At 39.0% G+C, this 18,617-nt stretch overlaps 1 protein-coding gene across 3 annotated transcripts in view; it reads left to right on the plus strand.

The window, feature by feature from the left end:
* SMARCC1 (SWI/SNF related, matrix associated, actin dependent regulator of chromatin subfamily c member 1) overlaps positions 1–18,617 on the plus strand; it is a 94,118-nt gene that overhangs the window by 27,123 nt on the left and 48,378 nt on the right. For all 3 annotated transcript variants that reach the window (XM_057402833.1, XM_057402831.1, XM_057402832.1), the window contains 13 exons: positions 2,282–2,351; positions 3,603–3,672; positions 5,212–5,287; positions 7,104–7,229; positions 7,933–8,051; positions 9,299–9,423; positions 10,222–10,281; positions 10,917–10,954; positions 12,062–12,183; positions 12,927–12,998; positions 17,057–17,170; positions 17,921–18,074; positions 18,387–18,500. In XM_057402833.1, the coding sequence (XP_057258816.1) occupies positions 2,282–2,351; positions 3,603–3,672; positions 5,212–5,287; positions 7,104–7,229; positions 7,933–8,051; positions 9,299–9,423; positions 10,222–10,281; positions 10,917–10,954; positions 12,062–12,183; positions 12,927–12,998; positions 17,057–17,170; positions 17,921–18,074; positions 18,387–18,500 (1,260 nt within the window). The remainder of the gene's footprint in view (positions 1–2,281; positions 2,352–3,602; positions 3,673–5,211; positions 5,288–7,103; positions 7,230–7,932; positions 8,052–9,298; positions 9,424–10,221; positions 10,282–10,916; positions 10,955–12,061; positions 12,184–12,926; positions 12,999–17,056; positions 17,171–17,920; positions 18,075–18,386; positions 18,501–18,617) is intronic.

The following is an 18,617-nucleotide window of genomic DNA, read 5'->3' on the forward strand; positions in this document are numbered from 1 at the left end:
TCAATTTCAGTTGCATAATTTTTCACAAGTTAATTATTCAGCTGAATCAGAATGTTTGCTGTTGCTTAAATTACGAGTTAATGATTGTTTTCCTTTCATGAAGGAATTCTGTAGTGAACTTAAAGCATACTATATCCACAAATTATTTAAGGGACTTTTAAAGCAGGTGGTTTTGTCTCTCAAAGGATGTGAAGAACTGCAAACAGAAATTATCCCTAATTTTAGGCTCTGGGCTTTCTTCTTTTGCCCTACTTCTGAATTTCCATCTTATATTTGTGTTGCTACCCATGCTTGCTCACTATTTTGATTATTACTATGGGGTTTTTTACCCTGCTATTATCTTTTTTCTACCCTATGCCTGGAACTTGTAGCTCCCTCCTCCCTGTTATTTCCAAGTCTTCACTGCTCTGACTGCAGCCTGTGCAGAGACTTGCATCTCTTCTCCCAGCACAGTGCTGGTGTGATTTCTGGGCTCATAAAAAGAGATGTTAGTAAGATATTTGTTCTCTCTGCTGCTGAAGGTGCTGCTACTGTTTCTGATTTTCTTTTACTGTTTAAGTGTTAAGGATTCTTCTGAGAAGAGCCAGAACAATAAATTAGGAACTTGAAAGCAGGTAATGAGTGAGATACAGCCTTTACATCTCTGGGCCTCAAGAAAAGTGTTTTGTCACTAAAGACATCCTGTTATGTCTTTAGCTTCTAGTCACATTCAGTTTAGCAGAGACAGGGAATAAATCTTAAAACTACTTACATCTTTCAGGAAGCTGTTTTAGTGCAAAGCTATCCCTCCCTTTGTTTTCAGTCAAGAAAGCATCTAAGAGTTTTCACCTATTCTGTACTGGGTTTTTAAAAGCTCTGTAGGAAATAGATGAAACTTGCTGATCTGATTCACAAAGCTCAGATTAGAGCATCTTTAGCTCATGGGGGATGAAAGGAGAATTTCCATTATTGTTCCTAAAACACTTTGCAGGTGGTTCTTCACTCATTCCTTTCCCCTTGAACACTTCTAAATTCTTACTTTACAGCCTTCTTCCTGTTGCTCAGAGCACCTCCTCTCCTTTTACCCAGTTCTATGAACTCTTGTTGGTGTAGGAACTCTTGCCCTTTAGCCCCTGATACTGGAGTAGTCTCCAGATATTGCTACTGTAATGCAATGCATCTTCATGGTTTTATGGTGTTGTTGGTTTTTGGTTTTGTTGTTTTTTTTTTTAATTTTCCTCCTTTTGTGCTGTCTGCTGAGTAAATTGTTTGCATATTGTTGGCTGTAACCTATCCCATGGGCTCTTCAGTCCTTTAAATAAATCTGTCAAGTATTTGTGGAATGTAAATTTTGAATAACACTTTCACATAAACTGTTCCAAAACATAGTTCCTCTGCAGAGAGCCGGCAGACTGTGAACTGCTGTCCTTGGAAATGACTTTTTATATATGGAGTCTGGAGGTGTCTCTGCAGCATGTGGGAGAATCCTTAGTTCTTGTAAGGGAAGGTCAAGGTTTTCTTGACTGGTCACACTGTTCAGTTATTTAAGAGATACAGTATGGCAGAATTAATTTTTTTTTTTTTTTGCATGGTGATGTAAGGAATATAGTTATGGCCTGCACCCATATGTAGAGAAATTACTTTATATATTAACATATGCATGAAAAGTACATATGTTGCTTCTCATATGTCAAGAAAATGACAGCAAGAAGAAAAAGCATTCGTGTGTTTGAGTTTGACAATCAATGGTATCATGTTAGTGTATTTCTGATTTATTCTCTTTGTTCTATGGTTTAGGAGGCTTTTTTTAAAGAATGGGTGTTTAGTCTGTCTCTTGACATACAGCCTTTCTCAGATCCTAGGGATGTTCTATTTAAGGCAGCTGTTCCAAGTACAGTTTTTCATATACTTTATGTACATTGTCATATTTAGAAATTGTTTTGAACCAAAATGTGTACTTAGTGGAAAAAAGTTGCAGATGCTTTTTTACTAAATATTTACCAATACGTTTGTATGGACTGATATTCAGACAATTTGCAATGAGAACTGGACAGAAGGAGCTAGGAGGAGGAAAGCTTTGAGAAGAAAGAGCAAGAGATGACAGTAATTTGGTGGCAGTCTCAGAATAACTGCCTTTTTCTGTCATTTTTTAGAGGTGGTATTCTCTGTAGTTGCATTGAAGTTAGCTCTGAGTACTTCTGGGCTGCATGGGATGTGAGTAAAAAGAAGCAGCCAAAAAGTTTGAGGTAATTTGTTTAAAGTTTTTAATGCAGCTTCTTCTTCTTTTCCCCCTTTCCCACAGGGAACAGTAACTGAAGAGAAATCGAAGGCTACCCACCATGTTTATCCAAGTCCTACCTCAATGGATGATGGTAAAGTTGCTTTCTAATTTTTAAGTGGAATTAGCCTTGTGACTAAATACTTTTAGCAGTTACAAGAACTTTTGCACATGGTGTGTTTCTAGCCTGTTCCTGAGAGCCACTTGAGAGATATTTCTAGGATTAACAACTCCAAATAAAATTACTCTGTCCTGCGAATAACTACTGGGTGTAACAGTTATATTTTTAATGGATGCAACTTCTTCAGATTAAGGTGTGTAACACTGACTGCTCTTCAGTGATTGCATTGAAAATTGAGATGTTAACTTGCAGGCTGAAGGAGAGCAAAGCTAAGGGTCTGAAAGAACTTAGAAAGTAACTTAGATTAAAATTAAAAGGAAACACAGTGAAAGTAGGGGGTTTAAAACTAACATTTCTGTTATTTTTTTTTTTTTATTGCTTCCATGGTAGCCCCCAGTGCATAAGTGTAAGTCAGAACATTGAGTGGAGCACGATTAAGAATCAGCTAGATATGAGAAAGGTAGATGCTAAAGTAAGTGAGAATTAATACAGTAACACTTAGACCCGATAAAGGAAGATTGTGGGCTTTTTTATAATGCAGTCAATTTCTATATGAAGTACGTAGGTTCCTCGAAAGCAATTTAACAGCTACATCTTTCAGCAAATAACAAAAAATTGCTCTTTATTTTTTCTATCTGAAATACATTTCATTTTCTAGCGGATCATTGCTGTTGAGTCTGAGCATAAATCCGGCATAAATCCGCATTTTCTGATATGCCCATGCATTTTATGGCCACTAGATGGAAGTGTTGACTTCTCTGTAGGAACGATTAGATTTTACAGACGAAGGTAGGGATAGGACAAGGGGGAATGGCTTAACTGATGGAGGGCAGATTTAGATGAGATCTGAGGGGGAAACTCTTCTGGGTGAGGGTGGCGAGGCCCTGACACAGGTTGCCCGGAGGAACTGTATCTGCCCCATCGCTGTATGTGTTGCAACAATTCTTACCATCAAAATTACTAATGTAACATACACCTCAAAGTTAGCATCCAAATTACTAATGCAGCATCTGTCATGCATGCAGAGCACGTGCATGTTTAGACATGGTAAAGGTAATGCAGGCAGGTGTATTAGTTCTGGCCAGGCCGTTGTAATTGTTCTACAGTAGACTTCTATCAGAGATGATTACAATAACTTTACTATTACTGGCTATGGGAAAGCAAAATAGTGTGTAATGTGCTTTACAATATGAATCTGATGCTAGATCTCTTCCCCCTTTGCAGATGAATGGTTGAGACCTGTGATGAAAAAGGACAAGCAAGTGCTGGTACACTGGGGCTTTTTTCCAGACAGGTAAAATGGGGGAAGCAGGCAGACCCCAAATTTTACTTAAGTTTTTGTTGAAGGAAAAGTCTTGATTAAAACTTGCAAATAGTAAAATCTGTATCCTCAAGCAAGCTGCTCCTTTAGCTTACTGAGCCTTTTACCTCTGCTGAATGCAGTGCTCTGTGGTTAATGGTAGTGAACCCACAGGGGGATTGTCAAGCTGTGTGGACTTCAACTTTGCTCTTTCCTTGGTCTGCAGAACATGACAGGCTCAGACCCATCTCAGGCTGGCTCATCTAAAAATTTGACCAAATATACAGTACTGCATTCCTCTTGTTTTGATTCTGAATGCTTCTACATCACCTCTGATATTATGAGACAGGCAGTGGTTGTCTTACAGAGTATAAGGATGCAGTAGTTTAGTCTCGCTACCATTTATCTCAATGTCCAAAGTTTGAAAAGACTAGTTGTTGGCTTATAACCCATTTGTGATACTAGCAGATGGTGAAGGTTAGGAAAAGAGAGTATTTTCCTGCAGAGCCATTGGTAAGGTTGCAAATTGAACCAGACTTTTAAAGGGTAGAGTGAGCCTTTCCTTAAAGTTAGTAAGATTTTAAAGCCAAAAGAGTTAACTATTCTCACCTAGTTAGGCTTCCTTGGATGGAGAGGTTTCACTCCTTAGGTTGCCTTTGGTCAATTACAAGTGACTGTTGAAAGCACATATTTGAGAAAGTTGTCTTGTTGTGCTAGTTGATGTTAAAAGGTAGTATATGTACAGTTAGTAACTTAAATGTATTTGTAATAACTGGTTTCTGAGTTCAGGTTATGGAAAACCTCATCTGATTGATAACCTGGCATTGACTTCTATTTAAATAACTATTCCAGGGTACTAAAATCTGCCCTGCTGTCCATGCACAGAATTCTCAGGAGCCGTATGCATATTTCTGTGGAAGAGTGCAAACAGTCACACTTAAACTTCTTTCTTCGTACAGATGTATAAATATTTCTGTTCATATCAGTAGTTAAGTTTGTGTTGACTTGGTGTATATGTAATTACAAATCTCATTATGAAGATGAGGAATGCTACATACACATCTTTTCTTGCATATGATGTATCCCAGTTGTTCAGTGCATGCTTAGTGTAGATTATAAAATAAGGCTTTTGCTGCTTCTGAGTGTAGTTTCTTAGTATTTATAAAGAGGTTTTTGAGGGAATAGCTGGGGAAAAGTGAATGTAAATAATAAATTGTTTCTACAGTGGTAGGATTCAAGGAGAAGATGCATACTTATTTCTTCTAGGAATCCAGTAGCTCTTGCTTTAAACTCATAAGAATAGAAACAAGTTAATTAACTTAATGCCAGTGTTTGACAGGTGACTCAGAAACTGCATTTATACCCCTGAATCTAGAGAGTAGATTTGCAATTCTAAGCTGGAGATGGCTTTTAAAATCAGAAAGCTAAAAATGTGCACATCCCATAATGGCTGAATAAATATTCCTGCTGGTGATCTCTCTGGATGAACAGCCCAAGGGACCAATTTTATTTTCACTTGCCTCCTCTCATTAGCTATGACACTTGGGTTCATGCCAATGAAATAGATGCTGAAATCGAGGATCCTCCAATTCCTGAAAAGCCATGGAAGGTAAGTCTCTCGTAAAACAGTTTCCCAGAGTTACTGTATTGGTACAGCTCATGCTCAGGTGCTGCTAGATAGATGTTTTAATGTGCTGCTGAGTAACAATGGCTGTATTTCCATATATATGGTAAAGCAGAAGGATATGACTAGAGCCTAAATGAAAATGCCTAAAACATTTCTTTGGGGAGGAATGCTGTTGGGGGTCAAAAAAAAAAAGTGAGTGAAAAGGACAGATTGATGCATCCCTGATAGTGCCAAAATTACCATTTTATGTATTACATGTTATGTAATGTTTTACATTAAAGTTAAGTCCTTCCTTTACTGCCAGTGTTGCCATTTCTGGGATGAAATCTGACAGCTTGTTAGAAGACATCATGGCCTTATATAACATTTGATGAGAGGAAGTGGGGAAAATACCATGCTTCTCCTATGGAGACAGACTGAGAGGGCTGGGGTTGTTCAGCTTGCAGAAGAGAAGGCTCCGAGGGGACCTCAGAGCAACTGCCAGTACTTAAAGGGGCCGACAGGAAATCTGGAGATGGGCTTTTGAGAAGGGCAGGTAGGGACAGGACAAGGGGGAATGGCTTTAAACTGGCAGAGGGGAGATTGAGATGAGATCTGAGGAAGAAGCTCTTCCCTGTGAGGGTGGTGAGGCCCTGGTACAGGTTGCCCAGAGAAGATGTGGCTGTCCCATCCCTGGCAGTGTTCAAGGCCAGGCTGACTGGGGCTTGGAGCAGTCTGGTCTGGTGGAAGGTGTCCCTGCCCATGGCAGGGCATTGGAACTGGATGAGCTTTAAGGTCCCTTCCAACCTAAACCACTTTGTGATTCTATGAATCCCTGAGCGTCATCTCTCTCCTTTTTTTATGGAAAGGTTCAATTTAATGGGAACTCTGCGCTTAACTGATGTAATGCTGCAAAAAGTCAGTGCTTATCAATCTGTTGAATATGTGAGCAATCAAACCAGCACCCAAGGCCTTATTTAGGTTCTCTAATCAAGTTTTTTTTTTGTAGAGGAATTATTTGCCTGTCTGATGTATTTCATTGCAAGAGAAGAATAAAGAGCACTTAAAATCAGTCAGCAGTAACTACTACTTTATTGTTGTATTATTGGACTTAATCCTGTGTACGTTTCACACGATGTTGTTCTGTATGTATGCTGTTGATCTGAACAGCAGAGTTAGAGCGGCTTTGGTCAGAAAATAACTTATCTGCTCAAAAACGACTTCAAGTGGTTGCCTGTAAATAACTGGAACTCATGGTTTTTGTGTATAAATCTTAGTGTATGTAGTAAGATAAAACAGCTTCTATAAATGATGGATTATAGAATTCATAAAGCTCATTATAAATTACAGAATTCTAAAGCTCAAGAATTTATTTTCAGCTGTGTAAACTAGAACTTCCTTTGAAGATGGATATTTTAAGTCAAGATTGTCAATCTTTTCTTTCCAAGATATGGCCAACTCTGCCTAATTATTTTGGTCTTTGTGGCACATCTGCTACAGTGATCCATATATTTAGAAGATTTTGATGATAATTTTCAGCATCCAAAGTATGCTTTTAATGCAGAGCTTTTGTCCTAGCCGTAAGAACTGACCTCACACTTCAGAAGGCTTAAAAATGACTGAGGAGCAGACATTGCATTCAGCATAGTTACAGTCACGTTCATCCTTTTTGTGTGTTATGTGTAAAAGCATTGCAAAATGTTTGGTTGTTCAGACCTTGATATCAAAGGTGCAAGTATTAATCTAGTGAGGTCAGTTGCGGCGTTACTTTTTCCAAACACGTTAGCATATTAATATGTTCTTCTGTTCTATTCTTTAGGTTCATGCCAAGTGGATTTTGGACACAGATGTATTCAATGAATGGATGAATGAAGAGGATTATGAACTAGATGAGAACAGGAAATCAGTGAGTTTTCGACAGAGAATCTCCATGAAAAATGAAGAGGTAGGTGGTTCTCTGCTTAATGGGTGACTCAAAATTTTGGGACTTGAAGTTGCTGAAGTTAAGCTAGCTGAATGGTTTAAGTTGCCTGTGATAACATAATCTAGTTTAACTTTCTTCTGACATAGTTCCTTGATTCAGAAATGTAAGTGTGCACTTTAATCCCCACCACCACCCCCCTTCCTGAGGATGGTAAGAGATGGGACTTGGTCTGTGTTTTCTCATAAACAGAGCTGGGGTGTGTTAAACAGTAGCTGTTCATATTTGATTTCCAAATTCTTGAAATTTTGCCTAATTTTCGTCTCCCTCACAGTGCAGGAAGCTAGTTAGGACTCTGAAAACATGTTCATTCAACCTTTATGTCAGGTTACTCGCTGGGAAATCTCTCCTGTTGAATAGAATATATTGAACAAGTTGTGCATACATTTTTGAATCTTGCTTTATTTTAAAATCACACATAAGTACAAAGCCACTGAAATCACACTTCTTAAGTACAAAGCCGTTGCATCTTCTGGGGGATGGCTGTAGAAAATGAAGGGGTTTTCACACTGACAATTGGAAGTATTCTGGAGCAAAATGTGGTACGTGTTGTGGTATTATTGCTTTTAGCTTCTCTGTTGTAGGACATACTAAGGAAGAGTGTAGCCTACAGCATTTCAATAACTGTAGTATTTGGGATCACGTAACTACTTCACTTCTCTAACAGCCTGTCCGTAGTCCGGAGAGGAGAGACAGAAAAGCAGCAGCAAGTACAAGGAAGAGAAAGCATTCTCCTTCTCCACCCCCCACTCCTGTGGAGTCGAGAAAAAAGACAGGGAAGAAAGGGTGAGTGTCCAAGTCCTGTAACTTGATGCAATTTTTCTTGATAAAACGTGTTACAAAGGGATCTCTGCCCCCTTTCACTTGGCTCTCCTTAGTTTACAGTGGAATAATTATTTCTACAATAGATTTGAGTGCTACTGCTTGTGCACTATATGTAATTTCTTTAAGCTTCTGTCGAAATGTATTGCCTTCAGGTGGAGGAGAATATAGTGCAAGTTGGTTTATCTCTATCAGTGACAGGGTTCATTGTTGCATCAAGAGTAGAATTTACAAAATGAAAAGTTGCTCAGCTGCTTCTAAAATAACTCAAACTAGTTCTGTTAGTGCAGTCATGCAGTACATGTATGCTTCTTGAAATACAGCTCCATAAATTACTGCATTTATTTGAATTTTATCTGCATAGCAAGTCCACTTCTCAAACGCAACTTTAACAGAGTAGCATTTGTGGCCTACAGTTTAGGTTTTTTTCCAGTGCTATTTTGATCTCTTGACCGAAAAAAGGGTCATTATTATATCCAAATAAAAGCTTGTTTATGAGGGTTTATGTATAGATATGGACATGAGCACTTTTGAGATAAATATTCGGGTCTTGTTTAACAGACCTGTTAGGCTCTAATAAGACAAATCTGAAAATTTTATCATTTGATGTGAGAAAAAAAATGACTTGATAATCTGAATTACTTTTTTGTTCCAAATGTAAAGCCCAAGTTAGATTCTGCGAGGAGAGGTTTGTGTGATTCTGCTTTTTGTTCCCAAAATGGCTTTTTTGGTACACAGACTTGATCGTACAAGCCAGCCTCTTTCATCAAATAAGACAGTGTGCCTTGAAATGGTCTGTCACCTCTTCTGTGCAGCAGATGCCCTTGTTGCAACTTTTAAAAGAATTAATGTGAATCACTGGGTTGGAATCAAGATTTATATACAGTGGCGGTCTCTGGTCTTGAAACAATAGAAAATAGCTTCTTTTTTTTTTTTTTTTTGAAAAAAAAAAACAAACAACAAAAACAAAACACCAAAAAAACAAAACCAAAAAAACTTACTTCATTTTGTTAATGTACAGAGTATTTTTCATCAACTCCACCAGCACCACTCCTGCAGTGTTCATGGTTTGGACTTGCATGTGAGAACTGTTGTACATGATTTCCTAAGTGTTTTGACCCAGTCCTTTAATCCTGATATCTGAAGAATAATATCAAGATGAGAATATCTGACAGTTGCAGTTGGAAAAGAATTTGTTTGATCTGTTTTAGACAAGCAGCCTTATATGGAAAAAGGAGAGGACAGAAAGAAGAAGATGAACAAGAAGATCTTACAAAGGACATGGAGGATCCCACACCCGTACCTAATATAGAAGAAGTGGTACTTCCCAAAAATGGTAAAACATGCACACACTGGATTCTTTGAATGTTAAGACAATTGCTTAAATTGCACTGAAAAATACATGCATGTTTTGTGAAATCTTTGAAATACTTGTGGCCATAGGGCCAGGTGATCTGTGCCCATCTAAATTTATGTAGTCAGGGAATTGAATGTGTTATCTGAGAAGGGTAGCAGATTCACCTTCTTTTTGGTTTTGGAAATACATCTTCAAAAATCTGTTTAAACGGTTAGCTTCACCAGTTTTAGGATGGCTGTCACACAGTTTTACAGAGTTTGTTTTGTGGGGTGGAACTTTCTGGAGGAAAATATTTGTATGCCAGACACTCCAGATAAGCAGCACATTAAATGAGTGGAAACTCTAGCAATGTGCCAGATGCATTCAGTTATTAATCCTTTTCAGAGAAGTGCTGATCTGTGCAATACATCTTAAGTAAAGATAAATCTGAAAAATAATTACTTTTACCAAGTCCTTGGCACCAAACTGTTTTGGGTGTCACACCGTTTGTGATTTTTTACCTGGTTTGGACTTGCATGTGAGAACTGTTGTAGAAGATGGGGAAAGTATAGTACTTGGTCCACTAAATGCATGAATAGAAGCTGTTTTGTATTCAGATACCGAATTCCAGAGAAATCGAACAAACGCTCTGTTGTACTCAACCTGCACAGATGAACTCTTGAACTGCAAAGATATGACCAGCAAAACTGTTAATTGATAGGATAGTGAAAGCATGCTAGACTTCGGTAATTTTATCTTGTGTGGTTATTCATCAGAGTTTCAATCTTGCTTTTGTAGTGAACCCAAAGAAAGACAGTGAGAACACGCCTGTGAAAGGAGGAACAGTAGCAGACCTTGGTAAATGCACCCACCCTCCAGCACCCCATTCCCTAGGTTTTATAGTAAAGTCCTGCTTGCAGGCCAACAGAGGAAATACTTTATGTCTCTCAATTTCAAACAAGTCTCTAATTCTACTATTTTACTGAATTAATTCAGTTTTCATATGTATTTCAAGTTGAAACATTTATTCTTTCATTTGCAAGGCTGTTCCCTTGTAGGCACTTTTCTTAATATGACACATAAGCTCTTTCCTGGCAGAATTTTTCTTACTGGGAATCAAGGTGAATCACAGGTTCCCTGAGTTTTACTAAGCCTTTGACAGAAGAGGTATGAACAGTGTCCCGTATCCTACCAAACAAGGCTACGTCTAGGTCACTGGGGAGGGCAGTAATTAGGTATGGATTCCTAAGTGTGGAATAATTCTGATTATTGTTCCTTTGTATTCTTATCTGTTCTCATGTCTTGGATAGTTGAGTGCCTGCATAAGGATGAGATTGCCTTAATGATGTGTGGTCTTCTTTGCTTTCCTCCTCACTTCCCTTCCAAACCAAATGAAATACTCTTTCCAATTAGGCACCACCTGCATTGCTAGAAAGGCTTGTGAGCAGTCAACTCTTTTTATTAGTGTAATTCTCAATGCTTCTGCCTTTCAGATGAACAGGATGAGGAGACAGTGGCAACTGGAGGAAAGGTAACAGCTGCTGTTTCTTACTGAGTTTGATAGAAACTGAACTCATAGAACAGCTTGGGTTAGAAGAGACCTTTAAAGCTCATCCAGTTCCATTGACCCTGCCATGCACAGGGACACCTTCCACTAGACTAGGTTGCCCCAAGTCCCATCCAACCTGTCCTTAAACACTGCCAGGAATGGGGCAGCCACAGCTTCTCTGAGCAACCTGTGCCAGTGCCTCACCACCCTCACAGGGAAGAACTTTTTCCTAAAATGTCACTTAATCTTCCTGTGTCAGTTTAAAGCAGTTCCCCCTTGTCTTTGCTCCCTGGTGTCTTTAAAGCTCTATGTGAGCAAACTTGTGTGTTCACTTCCTGAATGGAAGCAAATGCAGGCACATAGAGACTCACAAGCTGAATTTAGTATCTCCTCTTCACAAGGGAGAGATATCCGAGACTGGCTTTAAGATTGATCAAAGTGAGTTTATCCACGTAAGATCTTAGTGTAATGAGGTGCAGTTTTTCAGATGTGAAACTATTACTGCTAACAAGTGTCTGCCAATAAAACTTGAAGTAATGAATCTAATTCCCTTTAATGTTTTTTTGAGGAGTGAGAAGGTTAATGGGGAAAAAGTGACCAAAAATACAACCCAACTTAGACAATATTAAAAATTGGTGCAGTGTCAGTAACTGGAGGTGGCAGCAAGACCCAGGATGGCAGCTTACAAAGTATTCCACACACATTACATGTGATTGCAGTATATTGCATTATTGAAATGCAGTGTCTTCTCCCATAGAGCATGCTTAACTTTATAAACAGGATGCAAAGTGTGATCTCACTGTACTGCAAAGTACAGTCTTCAGATTTGAGAGCTGGCTCTGTAAAAACTTCATCCTGGCCTTATGCTTTCTGTAATGTTTTGTCAAGATTTATTATTTTTATGATGACATAGATTACACTTTCTCTGGTCCCTGAGATTTTCCCCACTGACCAGAAACTGCACTAGGAAAGGTTTATTCTGCACAGGATTGGAAAGCACTTGTTTCAGGCTAACTTTTTTCTGACTTGAGAGTTTATAGATGTGCCTCTTACAACCTACTCACTGTTGTATTTTTTTCCATGATACAGGAAGATGAAGATCCTAACAAAGGTGATCAAAGTCGGTCAATTGATCCAGGTGAAGATAATGTTACAGAACAAACCAACCACATCATTATTCCAAGCTATGCATCTTGGTTTGACTACAACTGGTAAGAAAGTATTTGGGAACTGGGTGAAGACATATAGCTGTGGACCTGGTGTAGATCAGGAAAGGCAACCTTGCATAGCTTGAGCTAATTGAGATTTACTTTAAAGTGAGGTAGGTATGTGTGGCCTCTGTGCTTCAATTCTTTCTCTTATAAAGTGAAGGTACAATAATACATCCCTACTGAGAAAATTGACAGTAATAACATCCCTACTGTGAAAGTTATGACAATGATAGTGTTTTATAATGAGATCACTCTTCTGTAGTGCATGCAAGTGCCTTTTGGGGGTGACTGGTAAATAATGATTGGCTAAAAACTCTTTGATCCGTGCATTTGTAGTAGCAAATGGTGTTCCCAAGAGCAAAATCAGTCTGAAACATAGCTGAGAGACTACTGAAGTACGTCTGATGAAATAGAATAACCTTCATGTTGCGTTAGGTGTACGTGTTCTTGTAAAAGGCAACCTTAAATCATCTCTGTGGTGGCAACAGTGGACATGACAAGGTAGCTGGAAGCTTTTTTTAATGCAGCTTTACTTCTTTAATAAAATAGGCAAATTTAAAAGGGCTATGCTAGAATACTAGAGTTTCTTTAAAAAAAAATTTAAAAATAATCCTTTCTATAAATGTTCTCTCTTAAAATAGTGTTTTGAAGATGTGCAGAGTACTCAAAGATTATTTTGTATTTGAATCTGAATTGTGTATATACATTACGTATATAATCTGAATTGTATATTTCTGTTACAGTATTCATGTGATTGAACGTCGTGCTCTTCCTGAATTCTTCAATGGAAAAAACAAGTCTAAGACTCCAGAAATGTAAGTAGAACATGTGAATATATACGTTTATAAAAGTGTAGCAAGGTAAAGGAGCTTCCAGTTCCAGGAGTCCTGCTGTCACTTCAGCTGTGCATGTGTTAAGCTTACATTAGTAGGGGCATAAAAGAAGGAAAGAGCACCTGTGCCACCTCTTCTTCTTGTAGTTTGATAATTTATGTGCATTATCAAACTACATGAGGTAAAAGTTTAAATATCAAAGTAATAGTTAATAGTGGTTATCCAGGAAAATTAAAACAAGTTTCTCCCAAGAAATACTGGAGCAAATTCATGAACTTCATGTGGTACAAGGCATGATCATCTTCCAAAGACATATCAAAAACTTCATGATGCTATAGAAGCTTAATAGTCATCTGTATTTTTCTCTGTTTCTTATGCCATGCTGTATTTTTGAGATTTGGAGTTTTGTGTGTAAGCACTGATCACAGAGTTTGTTTTAGGATGCTGTGTCAGACTGGAATGGATTTTGCACAGTTATCTGTATTGATTTCATGGTTCCCTGAGCAACTGATGGGTAATGCTGAAAGTGCAGTGAGGTTCGGAAAACTAATCTTCACAGGCCTGAGATGTAACTGTGTTCTCAAATACTAGGTAGTCCGATTTAAATCGGAGAGCTAGAGTTGTACATTGCTAGAAGTAGTATGTTTTTTTTTTTCTTATATAGCTGTTCCAAACCCTCTAGTGACACTTTAATTCTTTACATTCCTATTAAACGCAGACGGAGCTCTCAGTTGAATTTAGGTCCAGTTTGTACCTATTCCATCTTGTTGTGGGATCTGGTATCTGCTGCAGAACTTAAATGTTCTTAATTCAAAAATTATACACACACAGCTGTTTAAACAGCTTAAACAACTTCCCTGAAGCTGTTTAAATTAAATAGTAAGGGAAGATGATTATTGTCTTGAGGTATTGCAGGTTTTTTCATGCATCATGGTTAACTTCTGATCTGACTTAGCAGTGTAACAAAATGAACTGCTGAGTTTGCAAACTGATTTTTTTTTTTTTTTCTCTTTCTACTTCAAGCTAATGACTGTGATAAACCGCATTGCTCTTCAGCAGGTGGACAGGGCAAATTTCACAGCATTCTTGTGTTTGCATCTCTTCTTTTCAGGCATGACTTATTTTGTGAGGATTCTGATCTAATGTTGACGTAGAAATTAAAAACTAAGTTTTTTCAGTCTGGAGAAAAGAAAGATTGGGGAAGACCTTAATAATAGCGGCCCAGTGCACAGGGAGGCTGCTGAGAAGATGGAGCCAGGCTCATTATGTGTGTGGCAGAACAAAAATAAGTGAAACTGAAACATGGCAAGTCCTATCTAGACGTAAGGAAAATTTTTAATTCTGAAGATGATGAAGCACTGGGATGGGGCCTTGGGAAGTTGGGAGTGCTCTTCTTTGGCGTCTTTCAGGCCTTTCTGAAGAAACCCGTAAGCACCCTGATCAAAACTTGGTCACAGAGCTCTGAGCAACCTGGTCATGAAGATGTTCTGGGGCCCCCAACCTGAGAAGGATGTGGAGCTGTTGGAGTGAGTCCAGAGGAGGCCATGAAGTTGCTCCAAGGGCTGGAGCACCTCTGCTATGGAGACAGCCTGAGAGAGCTGGGCTTGTTCAGCCTGAAGAAGAGAAGGCTCCAGGGACACCTTAGAGCAGCTTCCAGTGTCTAAACAGGCTGACAAGAAATCTGGATATAGACTTTTGACAAGGGCCTTCAGACATAGGACAAGGGGGAATGGCTCTAACCTGACAGAGGGGAGATTGAGATGAGATGTGAGGAAGAAGTGAGGCCCTGGCACAGTTGCCCAGAGAAGCTGTGGCTGCCCCATCCCTGGCAGTGTTCAAGGCCAGATTGGATGGATGGGGCTTGGAGCAACCTGGTCTGGTGGAAGGTGTCCCTGCCCATGGTAGGAGGTTGGAACTGGATGAGCTTTAAGTCCCTTCCAACCCAAACCACTCTGATTCTATGAAAATATATAGCTGACCATAGTTTGAGTAGGAGATTGGCTTAGAGGCCTCCTGAGGGTCTCTGCACCCTGAATGATTTTCAGCCCATAGTCCTTATCTGCAATTTCTCTGGAAGTCTGATTTCCAGACTTTGTTTCCAAAATTTGGTTGATTCAAAATTTATTTGACACTAACAGCATGTTTTTGTTTTGGGGTTCTAGGACTCAGTGTCTAAGACTGAAAACAGATTGAATTCTGAAAGAATCCTTATATTCCTGTCATACATTATTCCTTATATTGCTTGCCACTGATGTGGTCATAGCAAGTAATCCCATGCTGCTTTTTTCAGCTGACATCATAACATCAAGTCTCCTATAGGTCATCCATAAACTGCTACGGGTTATTGACTGTAAGTGAAGCAAATTAGGGACTCCTCCCAGTCCTGATGTTAACCTAGATTTGTATTTTTGTTGTCATATAGGGATTATAGGAGTAGCATGTTCTCATGGCTTGGTGTTTTCTTTTCAAGTAAAATAGAAGCATCCTTCTGAATTGAAATGTCTTGCCTCCAGCTTAGTTTTCAGGCCGATGAAAATACTGTGTTTCTAAAGTGCACACAGGGTCGTTCTTCTGACTGTAGTGTCTGGAGGGTGGTTTCTGTCTTAAAAAGGGCTTTAACTAAATACTAGTTGACTTCTCTTTCTTGCTCTTGACAGGTTTTAGCTGATGGGTCATGTCATTGTTGAAAACAGTTTCCCGTCAGGATAAACTTCAGGGATGTTTCTGTTTTAGGCTTTTCTCTTCACCTAGTAATGTGACCTTAGCTAATAAATATTAAACTAATTTCTACAGCCAAGACCACTTTAAAGTACTGTTCTTGGTCCAGCAGGTGGTAACCCAGTCCTGTACAGGCGCATTGGAAAATGTTCCTGCATATTGCTCCATGGAAGCAGCTCTTTTTGTTTCTTGGCAACCAGACATTCAAGGTGGAGCAGCCCAGCACCTGTCACATAACTTATTTCTATCAAGTTTTATGTGTAATTTTATCAGAATGAAGATGTGGGGTTTTGTCAGGAATGTGTATGTGCAGCAACATGTCTTGCTTTTGAAAAGCACTGGTGTCCATCTCTGTAAGCCATATATTTTTTTTGTTGCCAGCTGGTTTTTGCACACCACATATGAGACATTCACATCTTGAATTTTCCAAAGGCAGAAATCTGCTTATAATAGGCTGTTTTGAACCCATCTTTGCATAGGATACTTGCTTGTATTTGGCAGGTTGGTTTTGTTTCATCAGAAGAACAGGTCTGGCAATTTTACGGAAGTTTATTTTGTTCTGAACAGCTTGCATTGGGGTAAATTCCAGAAATTTACTGAAAAAGCCTGCGAAGCAATGTCTGCAGTGCTGGAAATGTGCTGAACCCCAATACATGTTTGCCTGTGTTCTGAAATACGGTAATCTCATGAAGGTCATTTCTGCTTCAACTGTTCCACCTCTGGGTGGGGAGTGCAGTGCTGGTTCCTGGATTCTTGCCTCCTGCTTTTCATAGATCTTGTCTTCTCCAATTTGCTATTCTGTAACTTTTCCATACTGATCTTTTCATGGCTTAAAAACTCCACATATAGAAAGAGTAGCATTCTGTTTGGTGTACTACTTCTGGTTTTATGCTCAGCTCTTTTTCCTCCCAGGCTCTTGACGGGGATTGACAAGGATTATTTAGTCTGTTTCCATGTGAAGATCAGACCCCCTTTTTTTTTTTCTACAGCTAGTGGTCTGTTGCACAAGTATTTGGTTAGTGACCAAGCTACAGCTGCTACTTGTGTCACTTGCAATTTAAGTGTGCTCAGTGTACTGCTAATCCAAGCACTGATAAAATCCAGAATGAAACAGTCTGGAAGAGATGGGTCATATTCGTATATAAAAATAAATTCTACTTACCTTTTGCTTTTGCTATTGATTCTTAAATTTCATTAATAAAAATTATCTGTTGGTGTTTGCTTGTCAGTAAGAAAGGTGTTTGGAGAAGGCAAATCCTAAAACACATATCCTAAACTTCTAGACTTCAGTGTACATGAACTATTTACCAATTGTCTTCCAGATACCTGGCTTACCGCAACTTCATGATTGACACTTATCGCTTAAACCCTCAAGAGTACTTGACCAGCACTGCCTGCAGAAGGAATCTGACTGGAGATGTGTGTGCTGTCATGAGGTAAAAGCCATGGCTCTTTCAGTCACTGTCTTTGCTTTAATAAAAAGAAGTAGGAGCTGCATTAAAAATGAAAGAGTGCCAGTATGACAGCATAAGTGTGGGCAATAGCCATCATACTGTTGATTAGCAGTTTCCCTGCTTTTATGGCAACCAGGTGACTATTTTATACTAATCTTTTTATTTATAATATTGTCTGCTTGCTAAAACGTGCCTGCAGATATTTGGATCTTAATTTGTGATGAGTTAGGTTCTGCTGTTCAGTAAATATGTGGATTTTTTTCAGAAATTCAGTTCTTGCAACTCAGTTTTGTCAGTTTTAAGCTGTCAGTTGCAGCAGAGCTGTAGAAACCTGTAGCTTCCTAAACGTCAGTTCAGTGACGAACAGTTAAGGACAAACAAGGGAAACGGGTCAATGGTTGTGCAGCCCATACAATCTGTACATTGTCTGCAGATGGTTCTGTGCATGCAGCCCTAGCTTTCTTTGTCTATACTTAATTAATTTTCTGTTATCTGTAACCAAAAATATCATGTTTTGATTTATGCAACATGCTGAAATGCAGTCAAGTCTGCACAGAGCTTATGCTGTGTGGTTTATATTGCTATTTCTGATTAGTGAAGGACTCTAGAAGATTCTGGATCTGTGTTTGATCCATAAACATAAACTCCCCCATTTGCTGTCTCCTTTCTGGGGCGTCAAGCAAATCCAAGGCTTCAGTTCTTAAAATCTTAATTTGTCACATTGTTTCATAGAGTACATGCTTTTCTGGAGCAGTGGGGTCTCATTAACTACCAAGTGGATCCAGAAAGCCGTCCCATGGCAATGGGCCCTCCTCCTACTCCTCACTTCAACGTGCTAGCTGATACACCCTCTGGACTCATGCCTCTCCATATCCGCACTCCGCAGGTGAGCCCCACAGGTTGCACTAATGTTCTAGCCAGTGTCATTTAACATCTTGTCAGAATAACTTGGGCATGATTTGGTGACATGTTCCTTTTTTTTTTTTTTCTCTTTTGTCCAGCTAGGTTAAGAGTTTCAGGTACTTTGAGTCTCTAAGCTCTGCTAGCATTGTATGCAAGTGATGCTATCTATGTAAAGTCATCTCTGTAGATTTATGTTTGACTGCTTTGTTCAGTCCATCTTCTGTTTAACACTTGTCTGAAAACCTTGAATAACTTTTGATTCTTGCCCCTTCATCTTTCTAATGTTTATTCACAGGTTCCAGCTGCTCAGCAGATGTTGAGTTTTCCAGAGAAAAACAAGGAGAAACCAACTGATCTGCAGAACTTTGGGCTTCGCACAGACATATACTCAAAAAAGACTTTAGCAAAGGCAAGTATGTTGGGATTTTTTTCCCTGTCTCCTGCTATTAAGATTTCTTCCTCAAGTGTCCTCTACTAGATGACATTGAGATGACTTACGTTACTCACAGATTCCTGTTTTAGATTT

This window comes from Pezoporus wallicus, unplaced genomic scaffold (genome assembly GCF_028554395.1).
Source record: "Pezoporus wallicus isolate ANWC-B61680 ecotype Strahan unplaced genomic scaffold, APGP_CSIRO_Pwel_v1 contig_8057, whole genome shotgun sequence".
NCBI classification, from domain to species: Eukaryota; Metazoa; Chordata; class Aves; order Psittaciformes; family Psittacidae; genus Pezoporus; species Pezoporus wallicus.